General features: G+C 61.6%; 1 protein-coding gene across 16 annotated transcripts in view; it reads right to left on the reverse strand.

Annotated features, from left to right (window-relative positions):
* Positions 1–6385: 6385 nt before the first annotated feature.
* Positions 6386–23928, reverse strand: part of COBL (cordon-bleu WH2 repeat protein) — a 184951-nt gene continuing 167408 nt past the window's right edge. For 13 of the 16 annotated variants that reach the window (XM_051853146.3, XM_051853142.3, XM_051853141.3 and 10 more), the window contains 5 exons: positions 20448–20548; positions 17629–19541; positions 16071–16190; positions 15048–15311; positions 6386–7531 (listed from right to left, as the gene is read on the reverse strand). In XM_051853146.3, the coding sequence (XP_051709106.3) occupies positions 7514–7531; positions 15048–15311; positions 16071–16190; positions 17629–19541; positions 20448–20548 (2416 nt within the window). In that variant the 3' untranslated portion in view covers positions 6386–7513. The remainder of the gene's footprint in view (positions 7532–15047; positions 15312–16070; positions 16191–17628; positions 19542–20447; positions 20549–23928) is intronic. The other 3 variants (XM_051853149.3, XM_051853148.3, XM_051853145.3) reach the window with 1 other exon arrangement.

The raw sequence follows: 23928 nt of genomic DNA on the forward strand, positions 1-23928 counted from the left end.
ACTCCTGGGGCGGTAGTGGGGTTGGTAAGGACGCCTGGGGCGGTAGTGGGGATGGTCAGGACGCCTGGGGCGGTAGTGGGGATGGTCAGGACGCCTGGGGCGGTAGTGGGGTTGGTCAGGACGCCTGGGGCGGTAGTGTGGGATGGTCAGGACGCCTGGGGCGGTAGTGGGGTTGGTCAGGACGCCTGCGACGGTAGTGGGGATGGTCAGGACGCCTGGGGCGGTAGTGGGGGATGGTCAGGACGCCTGGGGCGGTAGTGGGGGATGGTCAGGACGCCTGGGGCGGTAGTGGGGGATGGTCAGGACTCCTGGGGCGGTAGTGGGGTTGGTAAGGACGCCTGGGGCGGTAGTGGGGATGGTCAGGACGCCTGGGGCGGTAGTGGGGTTGGTAAGGACTCCTGGGGCGGTAGTGGGGGATGGTCAGTACGCCTGGGGCGGTAGTGGGGGATGGTCAGGACGCCTGGGGCGGTAGTGGGGGATGGTCAGGACGCCTGGGGCGGTAGTGGGGGATGGTCAGGACGCCTGGGGCGGTAGTGGGGGATGGTTAGGACGCCTGGGGCGGTAGTGGGGGATGGTCAGTACGCCTGGGGCGGTAGTGGGGGATGGTCAGGACTCCTGGGGCGGTAGTGGGGATGGTCAGGACGCCTGGGACGGTAGTGGGGGATGGTCAGGACGCCTGGGGCGGTAGTGGGGGATGGTCAGTACGCCTGGGGCGGTAGTGGGGGATGGTCAGGACGCCTGGGGCGGTAGTGGGGGATGGTCAGGACGCCTGGGGCGGTAGTGGGGGATGGTCAGTACGCCTGGGGCGGTAGTGGGGGATGGTCAGGACTCCTGGGGCGGTAGTGGGGATGGTCAGGACGCCTGGGACGGTAGTGGGGTTGGTAAGGACGCCTGGGGCGGTAGTGGGGTTGGTAAGGACGCCTGGGGCGGTAGTAGGGGATGGTCAGTACGCCTGGGGCGGTAGTGGGGGATGGTCAGGACGCCTGGGGCGGTAGTGGGGGATGGTCAGGACGCCTGGGGCGGTAGTGGGGGATGGTCAGGACGCCTGGGGCGGTAGTGGGGGATGGTCAGGACGCCTGGGGCGGTAGTGGGGATGGTCAGGACGCCTGGTGCGGTAGTGGGGTTGGTAAGGACGCCTGGGGCGGTAGTGGGGGATGGTCAGGACTCCTGGGGCGGTAGTGGGGATGGTCAGGACTCCTGGGGCGGTAGTGGGGGATGGTCAGGACTCCTGGGGCGGTAGTGGGGGATGGTCAGTACGCCTGGGGCGGTAGTGGGGTTGGTAAGGACGCCTGGGGCGGTAGTGGGGGATGGTCAGGACTCCTGGGGCGGTAGTGGGGATGGTCAGGACTCCTGGGGCGGTAGTGGGGGATGGTCAGGACTCCTGGGGCGGTAGTGGGGTTGGTCAGGACGCCTGCGACGGTAGTGGGGATGGTCAGGACTCCTGGGGCGGTAGTGGGGGATGGTCAGGACTCCTGGGGCGGTAGTGGGGGATGGTCAGGACTCCTGGGGCGGTAGTGGGGTTGGTCAGGACGCCTGGGGCGGTAGTGGGGATGGTCAGGACGCCTGGGGCGGTAGTGGGGGATGGTCAGTACGCCTGGGGCGGTAGTGGGGGATGGTCAGGACTCCTGGGGCGGTAGTGGGGATGGTCAGGACGCCTGGGACGGTAGTGGGGTTGGTAAGGACGCCTGGGGCGGTAGTGGGGGATGGTCAGGACGCCTGCAGCGGTAGTGGGGATGGTCAGGACGCCTGGGCCGATAGTGGGGGATGGTCAGGACGCCTGGGGCGGTAGTGGGGGATGGTCAGGACGCCTGGGACGGTAGTGGGGGATGGTCAGGACGCCTGGGGCGGTAGTGGGGATGGTCAGGACGCCTGGGGCGGTAGTGGGGGATGGTCAGGACACCTGGGGCGGTAGTGGGGGATGGTCAGGACGCCTGGGGCGGTAGTGGGGTTGGTCAGGACGCCTGGGGCGGTAGTGGGGGATGGTCAGGACACCTGGGGCGGTAGTGGGGTTGGTAAGGACGCCTGGGGCAGTAGTGGGGGATGGTCAGGACGCCTGGGGCGGTAGTGGGGGATGGTCAGGACGCCTGGGGCGGTAGTGGGGGATGGTCAGGACACCTGGGGCGGTAGTGGGGGATGGTCAGGACACCTGGGGCGGTAGTGGGGGATGGTCAGGACACCTGGGGCGGTAGTGGGGTTGGTAAGGACGCCTGGGGCGGTAGTGGGGGATGGTCAGGACGCCTGGTGCGGTAGTGGGGTTGGTAAGGACGCCTGGGGCGGTAGTGTGGGATGGTCAGGACGCCTGGGGCGGTAGTGGGGATGGTCAGGACGCCTGGGGCGGTAGTGGGGTTGGTCAGGACGCCTGGGGCGGTAGTGTGGGATGGTCAGGACGCCTGGGGCGGTAGTGGGGATGGTCAGGACGCCTGGGGCGGTAGTGGGGGATGGTCAGGACGCCTGGGGCGGTAGTGGGGATGGTCAGGACGCCTGGTGCGGTAGTGGGGTTGGTAAGGACGCCTGGGGCGGTAGTGGGGGATGGTCAGGACTCCTGGGGCGGTAGTGGGGATGGTCAGGACTCCTGGTGCGGTAGTGGGGTTGGTAAGGACGCCTGGGGTGGTAGTGGGGGATGGTCAGGACTCCTGGGGCGGTAGTGGGGTTGGTCAGGACGCCTGGGGCAGTAGTGGGGGATGGTCAGGACGCCTGGGGCGGTAGTGGGGGATGGTCAGGACGCCTGGGGCGGTAGTGGGGGATGGTCAGGACGCCTGGGGCGGTAGTGGGGGTTGGTCAGGACACCTGCGGCAGAAGTGGGGGATGGTAAGGACGCCTGGGGCGGTAGTGGGGGTTGGTCAGGACACCTGCGGCAGAAGTGGGGGATGGTCAGGACTCCTGGGGCGGTAGTGGGGGATGGTCAGGACTCCTGGGGCGGTAGTGGGGGATGGTCAGGACACCTGGGGCGGTAGTGGGGTTGGTCAGGACGCCTGGGCCGGTAGTGGGGGATGGTCAGGACTCCTGGGGCGGTAGTGGGGGATGGTCAGGACGCCTGGGGCGGTAGTGGGGGATGGTCAGGACGCCTGGGGCGGTAGTGGGGTTGGTCAGGACGCCTGGGGCAGTAGGAAGATTTTGTTCTTCATTGAGTGTTGGTTCCCAGTGTGATCAGAAGCTCATTTACCTGTACACTGAGGGCATTTCTTGATCTGTAGACTGTACTTCCATAGAATGTTAAAGACAAACACACTTGGGAGACAGCTGCCCCTTCCTGGGCGGTGCGGCCTGCTGCAGGATTAGGAAAGAGGCCATGGTTAGGTCAGTCATGGCCGCAGCATCAGGTGAGAGGCCGGAGGCAGACCCTGGGACAGAAGTGGGTGGGGGATGTTTGACCTGGGGCCCTTCTCACAGCTCCTCCTGCAACCAACCCTCCTTGTCCTGCTGCAGCCCTGGCTGCTGTCCCCTGCCCTGGGTTCTGCCAGGCTCCCACAGCCCAGAGCTGTTTTCTCTGCCTCACCTCCCTCTCCAGGCCTGATGTCACAAACCCACCTTCCCCTCAGTCCCGTCCAGCAACCCCCTTGGCCTGGGCCCGTCTGTTCCATCTGTCAGGACTGGCTGTCAGTCATGTTGGGGCAGACTTACTCCCACCTGACAGTGCACCTGTCGCACTGGGCTGCATCCCCAGGCCTGAAGCTCCTACGTGGCAAGATGTGGCCTGTGGAGTTCCCTGCCACAGGAGCCAGTAGATGCCAGTGGAAAGTGGCCAATGCAACAGGAGGGGACATGTCCCATAGGGCAGGGGTGCTGGGTTTTGCAGGATGACACGAAAGAGTGAGCCTGTGTGGAGTATCTGGGAAAGCACAGGCAGTTCCCGTTTCTGGAGTAGCGGGTGTGGTGGGCTCCGGAGCCGAGCAGCAGCAGCGGCCTCACCATTGTGGGCTTTGGGGTAGAAGGCACAGCCAGAGCCAGTGATGTGTGCCCCCGTCAGGCCTCTGGCCTCTCCGAGGTGGTCTTTGCAGCAGGGCTGGCTCCACCACACAGTCTCCCCAGACGTCAGGGGAGATCCCAGGAGACCTGACCCTGCTCCTGCAGGACCTGGGTGGGAGGGCGAGGTGTCCCCGTCAGCCTCGGAACCTCATGTTTCCACCTCGCTTCAGGCTCCTCAGAGGGAATGGGAGTTGCGTCCAGCAGCAAAAGCTCATTTTGTCCACTTGGAGAAAGTGGGCCCTGTCGGCCCCAGGGAGGCCTTGGCATCAGCTCCGCCCCACTCATCGGGGACCCTGGTTGGGCTCATGGCCAAGTCAGTATGAGCAGGTGATGGGGCCATGGCTTCTGGACCTGTCAGTTTTGACACCTTTGTGTTCCCCATGAAACACGTACACCCCTGGTGAGTCTACATCTCAGCCCTGGGCCTGTTGCCAGGGTGGAAAGCACCGCGTAAAATCTACCCTGGGTCTCCCAGGGCACATCTGGAGGGACCCCACGGAGGTTCCAGGTGCTGTTCCCTGCCTGGTCCATCCACTAAGCACGGCTTCCCTTCTGTGCACAGCTAGCCGGCTCCCCCACCCCCTCTTCTGGGAAGGTTCACAGACTTCTCTGCCCTTCCTGTCCCAGGACCACATCCACTATGAATGGTCACATCCACGTGGCCCCTCCACTCAGCTTACTGGAAGGCAAGGGTTTTATTTCATTCCAACTTCCCTGTAGTACCCACCACGGGTTCTGGCTTGAAGGAGCAATCACGGGGGGGGGGGGGGGTCAGGGAGGGGACTTTGGGTGCATGCCAAGAGGAAGGGCTGCTGCAGCACTGAGTTCTCACCCATATCGGTGGGTCCTTCCATGGGGACACGCCCAGCAGGCACCTGGATCCTGTCCCTACCCCTGGAGCTGGGCTCCAGAGAAGGGGGTGGTCCCACCATCAGACCTGGTGTCCTTCCCATGCACAGAGCTCTCCACGGCACCTGCCAGGAGAGGGGACTTGACTGTGCTCGAGCCTCACCCTTGGGTGCTGTTCCAACAACTGTCACTCACAGCACATGGGAACCCAGATGTCTCTGGGAAGCTAGACTTGGCCACACCCTGGTGCAGCCGGAGGCACAGTCTGGTAGCTTGGGTGCTGGCCATCTCCTTCCCTGCCTCATTTCACAACAGAGTGGACACCAGGTCCCGCCAACCTCGCTCATCTCCCTCATTGCTGCTGCTGCCCCATGCTGCCTGCCATCCACTCCCTGCTAAGAAACATCAAACTGTGGGATGCGGGCACCGTGCACTTCCTGCCGCACCCGTGGGTCAAAAAGCAGAGGAGCGAGCCTGTGACCCAGGAGCACGGTGGAGGAGGCCCTGTTGCGCACTGGGTTTGCTGCTGGTCTCAGTCCCCTTCCTTCCTGTTTTGTTTCTGTGATGGATTTCATAGTTGCACACCCTTTTCATCTTCCTTAACTTTCAACTCACATCCCTGTGGCCTCCCCACAGAGCAGGCAGGGTTGCCCTCCCTGTTCTCAGCCACCTCTGGGACCAGCATCAGGGGTGTCACAAGGTGAGAGCTAAATGCTGGGGAAGCCGGTGGTCGCAGCTCCGGCACCTGAAAGCCATGGCAGGCAAAAAGACGACTTGAAGATGTTTCACAGTCTCCAGGAAGGAAGCACCAAGCAGGTGGGCTGCCCAGCAGGTCCGGGCAGCAGGGAGGGGGCAGGCGGTGGCCGCTGGGCCAGGGTCACACAGGAACACGGGGAGAGGTTCTGTGGGACACTCAAATCTCAGGTCAGGAGCAGCGGTGAGAGGCCACCGGGGACGCTGAGGTGGGAATTTCAAAAGGGTTCATGGAAAAACAGAATTGAAAGGTGAAAGTTCACTGTGGTGTGAAAACTTCGCAGTCCACACGTAGGTTTCTGGTAACGTGCATTTTCCGTGACACTTTTTGAGGACCTTGTGCAAGCACAGATTTTGTATTTTTTGCACCCAAGTAAAAGCAGTTCCTCCATCAGTGAGCTTTTAGCAGTGGAGTGGAGACACCAGAGTGGAATCTGGGGCCACCAGCACCCAGGAGGCAACAGATGGCATCAGGCAGGTGGGCACGGCCCCCACCCCCCAGGCCGAGGCATGAGCTGAGAACCAGCTCCTGTTTCCAGGCCATTGGCGGGTCCACAGCCGTATTTACCTGGAAGCAGCCCCCTCCCCCCCGCCCCGGCCTATGCCCCAAACCCCACCTTTCTTCCTGCATCACCAAGCGGACCCAGTTCCTGCACAGGGAGCCTTGGGGATTGAACCACATCCAAACCGCCGCAGGCGAGGGCCAGAGACCCAGGGAGCGGGCAGCCACACATGCTTGTTGATCCAATAAGTGAGCTCCTTCCTGCACTGGAGGTGGGGCACCCAAGCAGACTGAGGCAGGAGGGTCACACACAGCTCTGATTTCATCTCATTTATTTGTGGCACTAGAGGCAAACCCTAGACAGCTGTGACTTGGAGCAACTGGATGGTAGCTCTTGGCTCACAAAGTCCAGCCACGATGCAAAGCTCCCAGGCCCCAATGCCTGCATCCCAGTGGCAAGACCACTGCTTCACCCGTGCGTTCCCGTTAATGGCGAGTTCTTCTATTTCATGAACGTCCCACGATCTCTACGACTCTCCCAAAGAGATTTTTTCCAATATAATAAAACACTTGAGAGAGATGGATGAGAACTGATGCAGGAGTGAAACGCTCCCATGAGCACTGGTGGCTAAGCACCGTGTGCCATGACAAGATCACCAGGGAGCACCAGGGAGCCACCCAGCCGTGGGAAAGGCACCCAGACAGGCACGGTTTTGCTGCATTCCCTGTGACCTGCAGCACCCAGCGCCCTGCTCCTTGGCAGGGTTTCCGAGGCTCCGTGCACAGCCCCCACCCTGGGGGAGGCCTCTGCACATCACAGCCTGCCGGGCAAGAGCTGGGGGCTTGGGAATGCCCTGTGCGCACGATTGTGTGTGACTGTAGCTCTGGGCACTGACAGTCGATTCTCAGCTTTGTTGGCCAAATCACAACCCCCTGCGAGGCGTGTTACCCTGATGTTGGAGGAACAAGAACCCAACAGCTCTGCTGCCCAGTGCAGTCACCTTGGAAAAAGCCTCACAGCTCCCTGACACGTGAGCAGACCACCCGCAGAGAAAGATTTCACCGAGGTGAAAGGCTCAGCCGTCGATGGTGGACGGGGGAGAAGCTTCGACGGTCCCAGTCGGCATCTCACCACCGGCGCTGTAGCCAAGGGCTGGGCTGGGCTGGCGGCTGCACTCGCTGCAGCCTGCCAACAAGGATCGTTGTTGGCAACTGTAAGTGTTCAGAGGCAAAGCACATCTCCTTGGCACACAGCTGCAGTGCAAGGCAGCCTTTCCCTCCCGTGGAATCTACGCAAGAACAGACTGAGAAGCAACTGCCCGCGTTTGGCCTGAGGACAAGGAAGCAGTGCCAGGGCTGGATGTTCCTGCCACGAGGAATCCTCCGGTGATGACGGGGGTGTCTGGCGGGCGGGTTCTGGGTGTCCTGACCTCCAGCAGTGACTCACACAAGCAAGGGCACCTGCGGGGAAGACAAGGGCAGCCGGTTATTCAGCTCTGCTGAGGCACAGCGGCCTCGGGGTGGGGATTCCCGACACCAGCACAGGAAGCACGAGGAAGTCGCACTGAAATACGACGGCCTTCTGAGCTTCCGCGGCTCGCTCCACTCAGGAGAAAAGCACGCGCCCATTCGAGAGTGGACGCACAGGGCGGCAGGGCCCGCCGCTGCCCTCTGCCCCTGCCTGCCACAGCGTGCCATGCTTGGCTCTCGCTGCCACAAGGGGCTCTGGGGGTGGCAATCGTGACTCCGCACCGCGCCCCAGCACACAGAACTTCCTGTGTGCCAAGCAAGCATGTGGGCTGCAAATGAAAGAAGTGAAACCCGTGGCCAGAGGGAACTACAAAATTCATGGGAACTATGAACATGACACAGCCAGGTGCTGACTTCAAACAGTGGTCTGCACTAAGATAAACTTAGGTGTTCACTCCATTTTCCACTCTTTGGAGTATTCTCATATATACCTGTGTGTGTGTGTGCAGGCACACAGACACATCTATCCTGACAGCCGGACATTCCACATGACTCTTTGTTATTTGTCCCATTCTTTCCCTAATATAATCCAAAACAAAGCCAAAGCCACCAGGGTGAGGACAGGGAATGTGGGTCCTCAGGACGACTGTATTTTGTTGCATGCCCGTTTTATATCAGGAACAGCCGTAGAAACCCCGAGCTCCAGCAGCGTGTCCTAGATGACTAAGGAGTCAGATGTTGTGGTGTTCACAGGGTGCCTGCCTCACTTGCTTCTAGAGTAAAACTCCACGTGGGTGGGTGGGCCTGAGTGCAAACACACGCAGCCGCTGCACAACTCTTCCAACTTCTCAATGCCTGGCAGTCGTCACGGCAAAACCGTGGGGAAAATCCATTATAAAGTCGTCGCAAACAACTGGATGCGTGGCTGCAGCAGGGACATCGAAAGTCAGGAAGAGGTCGCTGTGAGGCCCAGGTGGGCTTCACAGCAAACCCTTTTACAAAAGGGAAACAAACCACATCCGGATGTGAAGCAGGTACACGCGTGTGCGAAAAAGTCAGGAGCACAGTCTACACGCTGGCTGCGTGCACACCGGGAACCGGCGCTCCCTTCCTCACCACGACCTCCTTGGGTAAATCCGAAGGTCTCACCCACAGCAGGGTGCCCAGGGGGCTCAGCACATCACTCAGTGGGCCTGGCCTGCAGCCGGGCTGAGGGTGGGGGCAGGTGCAAGGTGCAAGGGCATCGCCGGCACCCCTAAAACCCAGCCTCTCTCAGAGAGGCCGTGCACCCTGCCAAGGCAAATCTCTTGGCATCCACGGAGAAGCAGGCACGAGAGCCAGCGAACGAAGCTGCAGGGCAAGCCTTGGGGGGAGGAGGGGCCGTAGCTCTGCTCTCTCAGGGAGGGCCTGGCACAGATCTGGAGGCTGGCTGCCCACCGGCAGCAGCCAGACGAGAGCTCGAGAGATCCAAGAACCCTCAGCAAGTTAAGAACATGGCTAGGAGGGGAGAAAGCACCCTGGGCATGAAGACAACAAGCACAGGTGGGCAGCCGTGAAGAGACCTGCATCTGCGCAGTGAGCTGACACGGAGCAGCAAGGTACACCTTCACCCCGGCTTGGCCCGTGCCGGGGACCGCTCTGCCGTCTGGCCCTCAGCCCCAGGGCACCAGCACTGGGGCTGTGTCACCAGTGAGCGCCTGTGAGGACAGCAGCAGCTGCTGCCGGGGGTGGGGGGCACAGCCTGGCAGTGCCCATCGGGGGTCTAGGATCTTCCTCCACAATTCTCTTTACTTTGGTCGGACCAGAAGGAAATCACTCATGGGACAAGGCTGGCAGAGCTGCAGTCAACCCCAACCGCACACGCTTTGCCGCCTGGCAAGGGGAATGGCCTTCACGTGACGACGGGGACGAGGGGAGCTGAGGGCAGCAGCCGGATGCCCTGCCTCAGGCTCCTGTCTCCAGGCGGACGGGCTCCCTGCAGCCAGCGACACAGCCGCTGCCCAGCACTGGGGGTGGGGAACAGGCCCGGGGCGGGAGCCTGGGGCTCACAAAGCCCCAGGGAAGGAGAAGGTGGGTGCTTCTGGCATGACGTGGGTTCCGGGCAGATTCCGTGATGACTGTGAAACTCAGCGGGACAAGCACACAGACCCAGCGCTGCACTCAGAGGGCAGGAAGTGGGTGCACACGGAGTGGGCTCCAAGGCTGGGCACTGCTTGACCCCACACTGCGCCGGGACCCAGGCCAGATGCTGGCTGTCGGAGGCAGGACTGGCAGAGGGCTCCTGTGTGGAAGTGATTTGTAAATGCAGGCAGCAGGCTACAGAGGGAGGCCTTGAGGAGCTGCGACGGAGACGTGGAGCACAAGGGGAAAGAACTGGGAGTGCAGGGAACAGCTTTGAGGGTGGAACAGTGGCTGTGCAGGCCCTGAGGCTGGGCACTGCTTTGGCTGCCTCGTGACGGTTCTCACACAGTGCCTGCAGAGTGGACAGGACTCAGTGGAGCCGAGAATGACCACCAGCAGCAAACACAGGACAGGCCCTGCTCCTTGGAGCTCTCCCCTGCTAACTGACATGCAGGGCTTACAGCAAGAGCCACCGGAACCCTTGCCAGGCCTCCCGGGTCTGCCGTAAGCTGGGAGCGTGGAGCACAGGGGAAGAGCCAGGGGGAAGTGTGGTCTCTGACTTCCCTCTCCGGGGCCCAGGCCTCCTGGCAGTGCCACGTGTCCAGTCGCTTCCCACAGGGTCCACAGTCAAGGCCGCTGGCCACGACTCCCACGCATCTGCAGCAGAAAAGCAGGCACCTGAGGGCCTGGCCGCGAGGCCGCAGCACTGTGAGGCTCAGCAGGCAGCAGCTGACAGGGCACCTGGGCTGACAGCAGTGCTGGCCCAGGGAGGGCCGGGGCCAACCATCGCTGGCTTCTGTGTCACACCTGCCTGTCGGCAAGCAGGAGCCGCGGCCTGCACCGCCAGGCAGGCTCCGAGTCGGCGCTGGCCCTGCTGCTCTCCTGAGGCAGGCGGGGCACTGAGGGAAGCCTTGTGAGCAGCCACATGTCCCTGACACCCCCCCCCCCACGGCCTCCGTGAGGGCCCTGGGGAGACAGACGGTGCCTCGGGCCAGCCCTGCCGCCGGGTCCTCCAGCCGTGCTTGCAGAGTAAAGAGCTGGGCACCAGAGTCCCTGATGAGCACTTCGGGCCCTCTGAAAGCAGGCGCCGAAGCAAGGCTGACAAAGCAGCCAGGAGCCCGCGGCTCACCTGCATCAAGGATGCGAGGCTGGCGGTTGTGGGGTCAGAGCCTCGCCTTCAGGGAGGACAGCGCCCCCTGCAGGAGCGGCAGCGGGACGGCAAGGATGCCAGGGCTCCTGCACGGAGCCCAGTGAAAACCACAGAGAACAGGAAACCTCCCTGACAGCTGCACCACAGCGGCAGAGGCACAGTGTGGTGCCGACCGTGGAAGGGAATGTGGCCGAGTCGCTGTCCGGGTGACAATGCCTCGCCCTCCCACCTGCCCTCTGTCGGTCCTCACAGCCCGCACGGCTGCCGGGGCCCATCGGCTGCCTGCCTCACCTGGGCCCAGCCCACCATTTGGCTGTCAGGTACCTGCAGGCTTTGGGTCTGGCTCAAGCGTCCCCACCGGGGCCGCGTGCTGCAGGCTGGTCCCCACGGTGGGGCCTGGCGACTGCTCCCTGAGGCCCCGCCCTTGAGGGCATGGGTGGCACGCAGGGCCGGCTCCTGTCACACAGCCCGAGCTCTTCTGCCTCCTGCCGGATGTGAATTCCGAGCCTCCAAATCTTTCCTTCATGAGTGAGCTTCTCTACAGCCTGAACACTGACCAATACAGGCACCCTGGGGACACAGGGGAAGGCCGTGCTGCTCTGGGCGGGCGGTCCCACACACACACTGCAGCCACCTGCCCCAGGAGAGCTGGCCATCCTGCAGCCCCCACGGCATGGCCCAGAGAAGGACACGGTCCCCATCTGAGCACAGCCCAGGCCATACTGGTCCCGAGCTCCGGGAGTTACTGCACCACATGAGCACAGAGCGGAAAGGAGCTATACAAATGAGGCCAAGTCCAAACATAGGGGACAACACACAGGGGTATACACACAGAGGGGTATAACACATGTCAGGTATAGCACACGCCACAGTATAGCACATGCCAGGGTACAGCACACAGCAGGGTATAGCACACCCCAGGGTACAGCACATCTCAGGGAATAGCACACACCAGGTTACAGCACACAGCAGGGTATAGCACACCCCAGGGTACAGCACACCCCAGGGTATAGGACACCCCAGGGTACAGCACACCCCAGGGTACAGCACACCCCAGGGTACAGCACACACCAGGATGACCTGCCGCACACAAAGCTCCGGGTGCGTGCAGGCAGATGGCTGCCCTTGTCTGGGAAGCTGGAGAGTTAGGGTTCACAGCCAGGAATGCAGACACGCCTGGGGACCCTGCTGCACCTGAGTGGCCTGGTGGGGAAGCTTCCAGAGATGGAGGCAGGAACCCCCGCCCAGGGAATCCTGCATGGGTTCTTGGAGAGGTCAGCTCAGTCCTGACAGCAGTGGTGGCCCGTGGCCCACCTGTCCTGGCCCGTGAGCCACATCTTCAGCAGGCTTTACGTGATCAGCAGCCGGAGCAGGCTCCTCACTCGGGCGAGACTGCCAGGCCTGATTTCCAGGGCAGACTCCTCACCACTCGGGGCCCCAGCCTCAGCCCAGAGTGTGCGTCACCTTCCTGGGGCACGGCACACTCCCTGTCACCTGCTCAGGGCACCCTGGTCTCTGAAGTGCCTCGTCAATACTTACGGTCTGGAACTCCGGGGTGGACAGAGCAAGTCGCAGTACTGAGATAACTCAGAGAGACCAAACTTAGGCTTGTGGGTGTAGCTGGCAAAAAGCGCCCAGGGCTTCTGGCCCCAGCGAGCTCTAAGCTGAGCAGGCACAGAGCCTGAACCACCAGCCTCATCCTCATCCTGAAAGCCCACTCGACTGGTCTGGCCCTTCCGCCCATGTCCGTTCAACCCTCTCCATGTTCCTTGTCACAGCACAACTTCCCCAGCTTTGAGGTGACTGCTAAACATACTTTGCTGACTTTTCTGGAAGACAGAAGTGATTCTTAGAGAGAAAGAGCCCCGAGGCGGAAGCCGGTGGCCCGGCCCTTTCCCACTGCCTGACCTGAGGCTTCAGCCTACGCCGGCCTCAGCTGCTCGTGGCACCTGCAAGGTGGACACAGCAACGCCTGTTCTGACAAGACCCCCAGATCAGCCAAGGAGACGAGAAGTCCCCTCAGTGCTGGCCTGATCCTGGCCACACAGCACAGCACCGTGACAGCACGGGAGGTGCTGGGCACACAGTGTGGTCTGTGGTGGTGGCACAGTGATGAGCCTGCCCAAAGCACATCTCAGAGAATGAGTTTTCACTGTCACGCACGACAGGACTGCATGTCAAGGGTCAAATGAGACAAGGATGGCAACCATTAATGCAGTTACAAAGTGAACATTCAACTGCACAGCACACGGCCAAGTCCGCTCAGAGGGAGCTGTCCCCACTGCCCAGTGCTGAACCCCTCTTCCCAGTGGTGACTGGCCTGGACTTTGGTCCCTTCCTGCTGTACCTGCAGAGCTAGCGTCACCCGACTTTGGTGTCTGGTTTCGTGATGCTTACTTACCTGTGTCCTCCTGTTTCTTCACTTCCTCTCACTTGGAAGCACATAACATTGTCACTAAGCAAATGCCACAGAAACAGAACGAAGGCCCCCAAGGGGCCACAGGGATTCTCAACGTCCTCTCCTGGAGAGGTGGTGCTGCGGCCACACGTGTTCTCCCCAGGTGTGGTGGTGGTGCTGCCTCCTTACTTGGTCCCTTCTGGAACCTACATGCACCGGCTGCCTGGCTGGCTGTGCCAGAGGGGCTGACCCCAGAGCAGGGAGAAATGGCCTCTGGGCTCCAAAAACGTCAGAGTCAGTGTGTTCTGGTGGCTCTTATAGGCAACCGAGCCGAGGATGTCTGGGGCCCACAGCCTTTTAGGGAGGGCAAACGGCCCTTCAGTTGCACTGCCCTCCCTCCATTCCCCCCAACACCACCAGGCTCCCTCGAGGGCAGCAAGGGAAGCTGCCTGCCTTTTCCATGGTGCCAGCATCTTCACCCGAGAGCAGCCAGCCACCGCTTCCTGAGGCACCTGCTCTCCACAGAACACACAGCTTGTTAATGTGAGAGGGCTTTCTGGACCCAGACCGATCCCTGTAGGAATCCAGCCCCCCTGGGACCCAGGCAGAGTGCCCCAGCTTCTTTGAGCCTCATTCACTTTCCACACAACCTGAGGATAACCTTTAGTGCTGACTCCTCAGGTGCACGTGAAAACAGCCTCAGATTTCAGAAGAGAAACTTCCCCCAATTCTCTATTACCATGTAATTTCCCAAACCCACCAGGGACAGGGTCACTCCGTGCCCAGGATCCCTGTAGACGTGAAACAAATCTCAGGAGCCACTGGGCCCGAGTGTTCCTGTGATTTGGAAATCCTATTGCACAGTCTATTTCCACGGTCTTTACAGAACAGGTGGTGACAGATATGCAGGCCAGCATCAGACTTACGGAAAGAGAAACTGGGAGAACAGCAGAGTGCATGCCCTGCCCAAGGGGCTTCAACTCCAGGAACAGTCAAACATAATGCTGGCAAATATAGGTGGATGGATGGGTGGACAGACAGATGGACTGAGGGATGGACGGATGGATACACACACGAACTGGATGTATAGATGAGTGGATGGGTGGATGGATGGGTGGATGGGTGGATGGATGGGTGGGTGGGTGGATACAAGCATGAACTGGGTATATAGATGGATATACAGATGGATGGATGGGTGGGTGGATGGATACATGTACAAACTGGATGTATAGATGGATGGATGGGTGGATACGTGGATGGCTGGAAAGATGGCTGGCTGGATGGATAGATGCGTGGATGATGGACGGATAGATGGATAGACAGATGGACAGATGGATACATGGATGGATGGATGGTGAATGGATGGATGAAAGGAAAAGCTACAGTAGTTGGAACCACACACAGACAAATGAACAAGCAGGTAACAGGTGGAAAGAAGGGAGGGGAGGGGGGGAGAGACGGAGGGAGGCAGCAGTCTCACTGCAGGCTGTAACTATGGGCTTGTGTCCTGAGCACTAAGGGACTCATCCTGGATTATCCTCAGCCTGTCCAGGACCAGTCCCAAGAACGGGTTAGGGCAGGAACGCACAGGGGATAGGAGTGTGATTTGGTACCCACCTCTGTCTGAGGAGGACTGTGGCAGGCATCTGGTGTGCAGGAGGCGGCTTTCTGCCTGTCTCCCTGTGCATGGAAGCCTGCACCGACCTCTCTCAGGTGTGAGGGACGCACGACCTCAGCGCTCTCCTGCCCTACCTGTGACTACCCTGTGGCTCCCCCACAGGCAGGTGTGTTCCAATCGAGGGCACCTCTGCTTCTCCCATCCCCCCCCACATGCTCACCTTTTTCAACCTCGCAGCCCCTGTGCCGGAGCGGATGGCGTCCATCAGGGCCTGCCTGGCGTCCACCGGGTTGTCGAGAGTGCCTGTGCTGGACCCGGAGGCTGCCCCTGATGCAGAGAGAGCTCGGGAGGCTGGCAGGGCAGGGGCTGGCAGGGCTGGTGGGGGTGGAGGGCCCGGGTCTTCCCGCCAAGGGTCCCCTGGGCCTGCTGCAGAGCGCGCGGCATCCCGGAAGATCTGGAGCTCCTCAGAGGCCGAGGAGGACACCTGGTAGGGAGAAGTCGAATGACTGCCCCTAGATTCCTGAGTGACAGGCTCACAGCTGGCGTAAGTGCCAGTGTGAGAGACCCCAGGGCGCCCCCCAGTGCCTTCCACCGCACTCGGGTGCCTAGGGAGAAAATGGCCCTCACCAGATGCTGCACCTGCCAGCACCGTGCTCTTGGCCCCAGGCTGTGCTGTTTCGTCTGTCACAGCCGGCATGGGCTGGGTCAGTGGCATTGCCCCCAAAGGTCCTTCCTCAGAGGGCAGCGCAGTCAACCTGGTCTTGGTTCCGGAACAACTCACCTGCGGCAAGCCCAGGACGTTCGGTCTGCCCGATGGCTGAGCTGCGGCCAGGCCCCAGGTCGCAGAGGCCAGGATTTGGCAGTCATGCCTGAGAACCCCGGCCTCACAGAGCAGAAGCTGCGCACACACATCTGGCGCCTTGTTGAGGCAGCAGCCTGAGACCCAGCCTTAGCGTCCAGTCGCCCTGCTCCTGAAAATCGGTGCCTGGAAGCCACCCCTAACTCGGTCTGCACGGACTCCCGAGGTCATGAAAAACCTGGAACTCCAGGAAGACAGCCGCCGTCCTGCATGTGCACCCAGCGCCTCGGCGTTGAAGGGACTGGGGAAGCGCTGGTTCTCCACGGACAGTGTGCGAGTGTCCAGGAGCCCTATCTCTGGCCGTGGGCGCCCATCCCGATGCCGGCGTCTCCCCGGACAGGGCCGGAGGGTGGGTTACTCATGATGGCAGAGCCCTGTCCTTACCTTCCTCAGGCTTCGGGAGCCGCTGTGCCCTCGGATGGCCGCGAGCAGCGCTGACCGCTCACTCTCTGCCTCTGTGTAGGATGGCTTCTTGGGCCCCCGCTCCACGTTGAGCTCTGCGGTCTGAAGCAGTCACAGCGTCAGCAAGCGGTAGTCAGGACGTGCGGGGACGGGACTGAGGGCGGCTCCGAGGGAAGCCCTGCATGGCCGTTATTGCCAGGATGGGCACACAGATGGCCCCCGGCTTCCCACGGTTCCACTGGGCCACTGTGCTAGCTCGCACCCTCAGTGCAGGGTCGATAAGCTTTAGGGGCTCGTGCACGTCTCTTTGGAAGCAGGTGTTCCATAGGACGGTCTACCCCTCCGCAGGCTGTTCTCAGGGTTTGGGGCACATTTAAGGCAGGCTGGGCTCAGCCTTGGTAGGGTAGGAGCAGTCAGTCTTTGACTGACATTTCCCACATAGGAGTGGGTTCCTGGGACATGGCTGCAGCGTAAGTCATGGGGTGTCTGTGTCGGAATCAAACGCTGCGTACTTGGGTTTGCACCGAATGACAGCCTCTGAGCATCCCGTCACCCCTGTCACCAGACCCAGCCTCCCACGGCTGGGCAGCGCACACGGCCCCGGGTGGGAGCCCCAGGCCCAGCCAGGCTGGGGCCTCGGGCCAGGTCCCTTGGCTGCACCCCGGCTCTTCACTTGCCAGACTGAGGAAATGGTTCCTGGTGAGGGGATTGGCTCCGTGCCTGAATGCCATTGTATCTGTGACGCACTGAGTGCCCAGGCCTGGGGGGCAGGTCCTGACTCAGCTCCTGTTGCTCCTGAATGACGCCCCAGCCAAGCCCAGGGGCGGGCATGTGAGCCCGTGGGCCTGGAATACTCCAGCTACCGCCCAGGTTGCTCATGCTCTCTCCCGTGCCGCCCTCCCCCTGCAGCGTGGGGCATGGTCCTGTGTTCACGACCGCTCGCTTCTCCAGGCTCATCTTACAGTGCCTCGTTCTGCTTAGAGAAAACCCAGCTTCCCCTCCCATGGTCACTGGGGCTCTGGACTGCCTAGCGAGGCCACACTGTGCCACATCAGCGACTGATCCCACCCAGGCTGGGCAGGCACAGCCCTGGAGGCTCACCCAAGAAACAAGCCCCAGAAGACAGCCCTGTGGCCACTTGGGAAGCCGGCTCTGTGTTTCTCACTCACTTGCTCCCAGGGATGCTGGGTCGCAGGGACTCAGAGATTCAGGGACACTCAGCCCAGGGACTCTGGGACACGAGCACACTCGGCTCAGGTCGGCTCAGTCCCCTCCCCAACACCTCCCCGCCATCCTTGGACTCCTTGGCCCAGCCTGCACCGCAACTGACACATCTTTGTCTCAAGGCCTCCGGGGCCCGGAGAGGATGTGGGTGCCGTAAAACCCCTGATTCCAGCTTCTTGAGGGTCTACTCAAACATACTGGAGGGAGGGAGCTAGGCAGGAACTCTGGGTAAAAGGAGACCCGTGCCTTAAACCCCACAGCTCCTGTCCCGTCCAAGGCCCCACCCCGCGCACCCCTGGGCCAGCCTGAGCGTCACCTTGCGCAGCGTGTGTGTCCCCCCGGCAGAGACGATGGCCTGCATCAGGGCGCTGTGTAGGGACGTGTCCTCCGGGACCGGCCTCTGGACCACAGGTCTGAACTTCTTCTTCGGCCCAAAGATGCTGAGGGGCGGGGCCCCGTCTGTGTCATGCGCGTTGCTGGGTAAGGGCTGTGGTGTGTCCTTGCTTCCCGGGCTCACACACTGACCCACTGACAGCTGACTGACAGCCCTTCCACGCTCAGTGCCGGAGCCCGAGGGCGGGCCTGGAAGCCCACGGCTGCCTGGAGCCCAGGCGGAGCCATTCAGCAGCACCGTGCCTGACGGGGCCTGGGCGTCTGCCACCTGCTGGGTCAGGAGGCGTGCCCCGTTCCGTGGGCACACAGGGTCGGACGCTGTGCCAGGCTTCTGGTTCCTGGTACTTTGCTTCCCGGTGAAACCACAAGCCTGCTCCAGAGAGATAGGATCCCTCTGGGAAGGTCCGCCTCGCGGGAAGCCGGACCCTATGGGGACACTGGGGAGACTGTCCCCAGGAGACGACGGCTTTCCTTGCGGGCTGCAGATGTCCCCTCGAGGGTGGGCTCCCGCGGCTGATCCCGCCACACAGGTCTGCCCAGCACTGCCTTTGCGTCCCTGCGTCTCTGAGGACAGGCAGGGGGCAGGCAGAGGCTGTGCAGCCGGCGCTGGTGCTCGGCCTGCGTGGCCCTTGTCAGAACTGCCGTGCTGCTGGGCCTTCGGGGGTCCTATCCGCCTGGCTATGGCGGAGGCCACGTACTGGCTGGACGTTCTCCTCTGGGGCCTGGGGAACATAACCTCCGTGCTGCCAGTGGCTGGCACCTGCGTGTGACAAGTGACCACGGACAGCGAGAGTGGCCGGCTCCTCCCCTCCTCCAGGTGCGTGCCAGCTTCCTGGGCAGCAGACTGTGGCCGCGGTGCTGTGGGCGTGTTCACTGCTCTTGGCCAGCCATCGGGGTGCAGCGGCTGGGCCAGCACAACAGAGGCAGAGGCCGAGGTGGGGGCGGAGGTGCAGGTGGAGGCGGGGACAGAGGTGGAGGCGGGGACGGAGGTGGAGGCGGGGAGGGGTCTCTTGGTTTGGCCCGGGGGCTTGTCCACAGAGTTGCACCTCCAGAACTCTCTGACCTTTTCGACAGGCTGAGGGTCTGTGTCCGGAAGGGATGGGGCTGAGGAGATGGTCCTGGTGTTTGTGTGGGGGCTCACCAGGTCCCCGCGCTCGTTGATCATGATGGCACCCGAGGACAGGGACCCTGCTGTGTCGTAGCGCCTCGTCTCCGACTTGGCAGGGACGATTTTGTAGGTGGTAAGGCCGTGGCGGAGGCCATAGCTTCCCCCAGGGGTTTGGCCTCGTTGGTGCCAGGCCAGCGGGGCCGAGATGGCACTGCTGGCCCTGCTGTCCTTCCCAGGCAGGGCCGGGGGCCTCGTGTTCTCTGTGGCCTGCGTCTTCTCACCATAGGCAGGGCCACGCGCTGCGTTGTTCTCCATGTTGTGCTCATCGGCATGAAGCCTGGAAGCAAAAGCCGTCCCCAGAGGCCCCGCTGCAGCTGGGCGCCCGTCTCTGCGGGTGGCAGATGCGGCTGATGCGTCGCGGGAAGGAGCCTGTGGGTCAGGCCCCTCTGTGCTCACCCTGGCATGGGGCTGGCTGGGCCCGGCCTGGAACGGGGACAGGTGTGCCCTCCTGCTGGCGGCATCCTCTGTGTCAAAGGAGCCGGCATTGTTGTTTCTGTTGCAAAACACGCCCAGGTCCAAGGGATCGTCAGGAACCTCCCCTATGAAGGTCACCGGGATTGCATCCGCGTCACCGTCCGAGGCCGGGGCCTCCCGCGCACCGTGGTGGGATTCGCCAGTGCTGGAGCTAGTCAGTGAGTTGCTGTCTGTCCCGTAGCTCTCCTCCACGTCTGCCAGGAAGGACAAGTGCAGGTCACTGCCAGCAACGCATGCAACACACTGCCAGCAACACAGCAACAGTCCCCACCTCAGTCACATCATGGTTGCAGCTACCCACGGCCCTCTGAGGCTACTTCTCAGCCCGAGAACCTGCCGCAGACGCGGAGGCTTCAAACTGGGGGACGTGGCTGTGACACAGGTCAACTTAGGGACCAGCTTGTGCACTGCGACCCCCAGAGAAACTGCCGGCACACAGGGGAGAGGGGGTTCCGGGCTGGCCCCGTCTTGCTCGGGTCCCCAGGACACACACTTCTGAGTGAGCCAGGCGGCCAGGCCTCTGGGCCTCCTCCAGCTGAGCCTGAGCCTGCAGACTCCGAAGGTGGGGCTGGGCCTCAGAGCGGCAACCGCATCCCCAGGGCAGTTTTCTACTTCCCTTCCTTCCTTTGGGTTGGTTTGGAGCCTTGGCCACGACACGATTTCTCATTCCCTTGGAGAGAAGGGTGTGGCTCATCTGGGAGAGCCTGGAGCTGTTCAGGGAGACAGCATGCACCTGCTGCGGCCTCTCAGGTCTGTGTCGCATGGAGGCAGCCACGGACAGCGCGCTACGAGAGGCCCAGACAGGCAGAAGTCTCTGCTCTGTGCCACTCTGTATCTCGCTAACTCATCTCGTGTTCTAGACCTTTCTGTCCAAGCACAGAACATGCAAAGCACACCACCTGCAGGGAGGTCCGTGAGGCTGCCCAGGGCCCAGGAGAACAGCCGTCCACCAGGAACCCTCTCCCCCAACGGCCCCACGCCCACTCCCGGCTGTCCCCTGCAGCTCTCAGCTGGGGTTCTTCTGATGACCTCCGCCCACCCGGCCGTGGGCTCCAACAGGGCAGCTGTCCCCTCTGTGCTCCAAGGCTGCCGGTTCTCACCTTCCATGTCTCCCTCGAACTCCACCAGTGCTCTCTGGAACTGGCCCGTAAGGAGGAAGTCGCCGTCGCCATCACCTGTGGCAGTGGCCACTCTTCCTGCTCTAGGGAGACAGAAAGGCAGGGAGCTCAGTGCTCTGAGGGTGGATGTAACGTGCTCCTCTCCAGAAAGATCTGAGCACAGGCCCGTGCCCACTGCACCCCGGACACGGCCGTGCATGTGTGTGTGTCTGTGTGGTGTGCCGGTGTGATGTGTGTGCATGCACGTGTGTACCTAATGCATTGTAGATAATGTGAGTACAAGAAGGATGTGACGTACACAGCATGGTGTGCGGTTCTGTGTGTCGTGTGGTGTATGTGTGTGTGCTGTGTGCTGTGTGTGTACACCCATGCTCGATTAGGTGTGTGTGTATGTGAGGTGTACCTGTGTGCATATGTGTTTGATGGGGTCCACGTATGTGCTCTGTTAGCACATGCATGCTGGTGGTGATTATGTATGATGTGTGGTCTGTGACTATGTGGGTACACACGTGCCGCACGTGTGTGTGATACGCAGTATATGTGTATACCCATTTGTATGATTGTGGTGTATGTGTGTGTGATGCATAGTGTGCAATGTATGTCTGTGTATACACCTGTGCTGCATGTGTTGTGTGTGTGTGTGCTCTGTGGTGTATGTACATGCATTCTGGTTGTGATGTGTGTGTGATGTGTGGTCTGTAATATATGTGTGCACACCTGTGGTGCACATGTGTGATATGCAGTGTATTGTGTACACCCGTGTTGGATGTGGTCTGTGTGATGTGCAGCGTATGTGTGTACAAGTGTGCTGGATGTGGTGTGTGTGCGCGTGTGAGATACGTAGAGTGTGGTGCTCCAATGTGGTAGAGCACCCGCCCCCCGGGCCCACTCCCTCGGAAGTCTGTTTCAGTTGCACTGCCCAAAGACCAGGCGCTGTGCCGCGAGGGCAGGTTTGCACACCTGTCCCGCACGAGCACTGGCGGGAAAGAGGCAGCGGCTGCTGAGCTTGCACACTCAGGTGGTGGCCCGGGGCTGGCCCACATCCCACTTGGCCCCAGAGCACTCCTGTTTTCCTGGTGTCCTGAGGCCCTGGTCAAAGGCAGCAGCTGGGGGTGTTGCTGTCAGGAGGCCCCAGCAGAGGCAGGCAGGTGCCCGGAGCCCCTGCCGGCACTACGCGCTCGTGCCCCTCCTCCCCAGCAGAGCCTGGGGCAGGTGGTGGAGGGGACAGGTGTGGGGCGCTGACCGTGCCGCCCACAGAGCCGAGCTGCATGGGCTCCTTCAAGGGGGACACAAGGCCCATGACGACGGTGGCAGCGTCCACTCTTTTCCTGCAGCCATTTGCAGAGGCTTCCTGGGAAGGTCCTGGTGACCGGCCTGGCCCGTGTGCCTTCACCAAAGTGTGCAGCCATCATGTGCCAGGCCTGAACGCGGCTCCTCTGTGCAAATCATCTTATTACAACCCCCAGGAGCAATGCGTCGGGCAAGGAGTGTAGTTGTCACCATCGTGTGGGCAGAAAGCTGCCCCGGTCGCCCTGGCATCCACCCCAGGTGTGCCTGTTCCAGAGCCTGGTGGTGGCCCAGCCACGGCTGGGGAGCTGGGGCTCCCCACAGCACAGGGTGTCCAGGTGATGGCCGCCCGCCTGCCCGGCCGCCGGGTCTGGCCCAATGTGCGTCACAGGGACAGGGGCATCGGTGAGACACTGCTGCCGGAACAATTGGAGAGCTGTCCTCGCAGGGCTCCTGCCGCCCTCCTCCCACCCATTGTGCGGGGACACAGAGCTCATCTGCGATTGTGCATCCGCGGCGGAAGCGGAGGACTCTGCCGCCGACTGTTCACAGGAGGGCCCACTTCCGTCGCTGCTCATCAGGCCCAGATAATGAAGCCGGAACGGGCCGCACAGCCCTCTCTTCCGCAGCACGGGTCTCGTCCCGATCAACGAGTCTTTCTTACTCAGTGATGAGGTCCATTCGGGAGCCAGGACGTGGCTTCCAGATCAGCCTCGGCTAATGGCCTGTGACAGGCTGGACAAAGGGGCAGGCTGGAGCTGTGTGTCTGCAGACCAATTAGCAGGGGCCACGGAGGTGCATGTCGGCCCCTCCGACTGCCTGTCGTTGGCCTTTAATTACCAAGTGCATTTTGCTCAAGTCATGTTTTTCACTTTCATGGCATGTGAGGGCTTCAAAATCCACATCAGAGTATTTGCATTTAAAAATGTAACGAACTGTACGGTAAAGGAAGAAAGGGGGATCGCTATATAAAACAGCTTTGCAAGTGGAAAAAGGGCACTTTTAAAATGCTCACTCTTAGCTGAGGGCTCTGTCCATTGTCTCTTGATAGCTCATTGTAAGGACGTGATCCCATAGAAGGCAAAATCTGCACACAGCCAAGTTCATGGCACCCACGTGGCGAGCTCTAACACGTGCAGCCTGCACGAGGACCACGGAGTCTGCACAGAAATGCGGAGCAAGGCTTGGGGGGCTCCACACAGCAACGAATCCAGACGTGCAAATACCGCAGGCTGAGGGTGACGCCATCAGCACAGCACGGGCCTGCGGGCAGGGGGAGGCAGCAACCCAGGCAGCAGCAGGACTCACGGCAAAGTGGGAAGCACGGCGAGGAGCAACCTTTCCCCGGAGTTGTGCTCGCTTTAGTGCAGAGCGGCGGGAGTGACACGCCAGCTTGTCAGCGAGCAGAAGGCAACCACAGTTGTAAAATGCTCCTTGCACCCCCCAGTGCTCAGTAGTTCCTTCCTACAAAGGAATTACGAATTTCTTCCATCACAAGTGGGTGTGTGACTCTCTCTGTGGTGCTGCTGAGAGCCTGGGGACCCCAGCTGTGGGGATCAGCCGGGCAGCCGCCAGGGGTCCCTGCAGCCAGGCCTGAGCCCAGCTTCCTCCCGCCCAGCTCAGCTCGGGCTCCGCTGCCCTGTAAGAGGCCTGGGCAGCCAGGCCCCGGGGCCGGTGTCCTGCTGGTTTCCCACTCAGACTCCCGAGGCCTGGCGACCTGGTGCTCGGTCAGATGCCCAGTGCCTGTGCTCCTCTTTCCTGCCTCGCCCCTCCCCTGCGTCTGCCTCCTCTGACCCCTACAGGCCACCCCGATGCCTTTGTTCCGTGCCAGGCTCTCCTGGCCACGTCCCTTCCCCTTCACAGTCTGGCCTTGCGCCCTGGCACTGCCACGCGGGTCTGGGCTCTGGGGCCCTGCTTGCCAGGCAGAGAGAGGGCACAGGGGAGGAGCTGCCAGCTGCAGTGCACTGTGGTCCCTGGTTGGTGTCTCCCGAGCCTGCCAGGCCCCTGCACCGGAGGGAGGAAGCAGTGGGGCCTGTCAACCCTCGGCAGCTTCTCCTGGAGCCACGTGACCCGGGGACTGCTGCCTGGGTGGCTCCTGTGGCAAAGCGAAGACCCATGGCAATGCCTCTACCTCACTTTCCTTTCAGATTTCAGGAGGGGCAGACTCAGAGATACC

The sequence above is a fragment of the Oryctolagus cuniculus genome, chromosome 16, assembly GCF_051225735.1.
Source record: "Oryctolagus cuniculus isolate XC-2025 breed Fujian yellow rabbit chromosome 16, ASM5122573v1, whole genome shotgun sequence".
NCBI classification, from domain to species: domain Eukaryota; kingdom Metazoa; phylum Chordata; class Mammalia; order Lagomorpha; family Leporidae; genus Oryctolagus; species Oryctolagus cuniculus.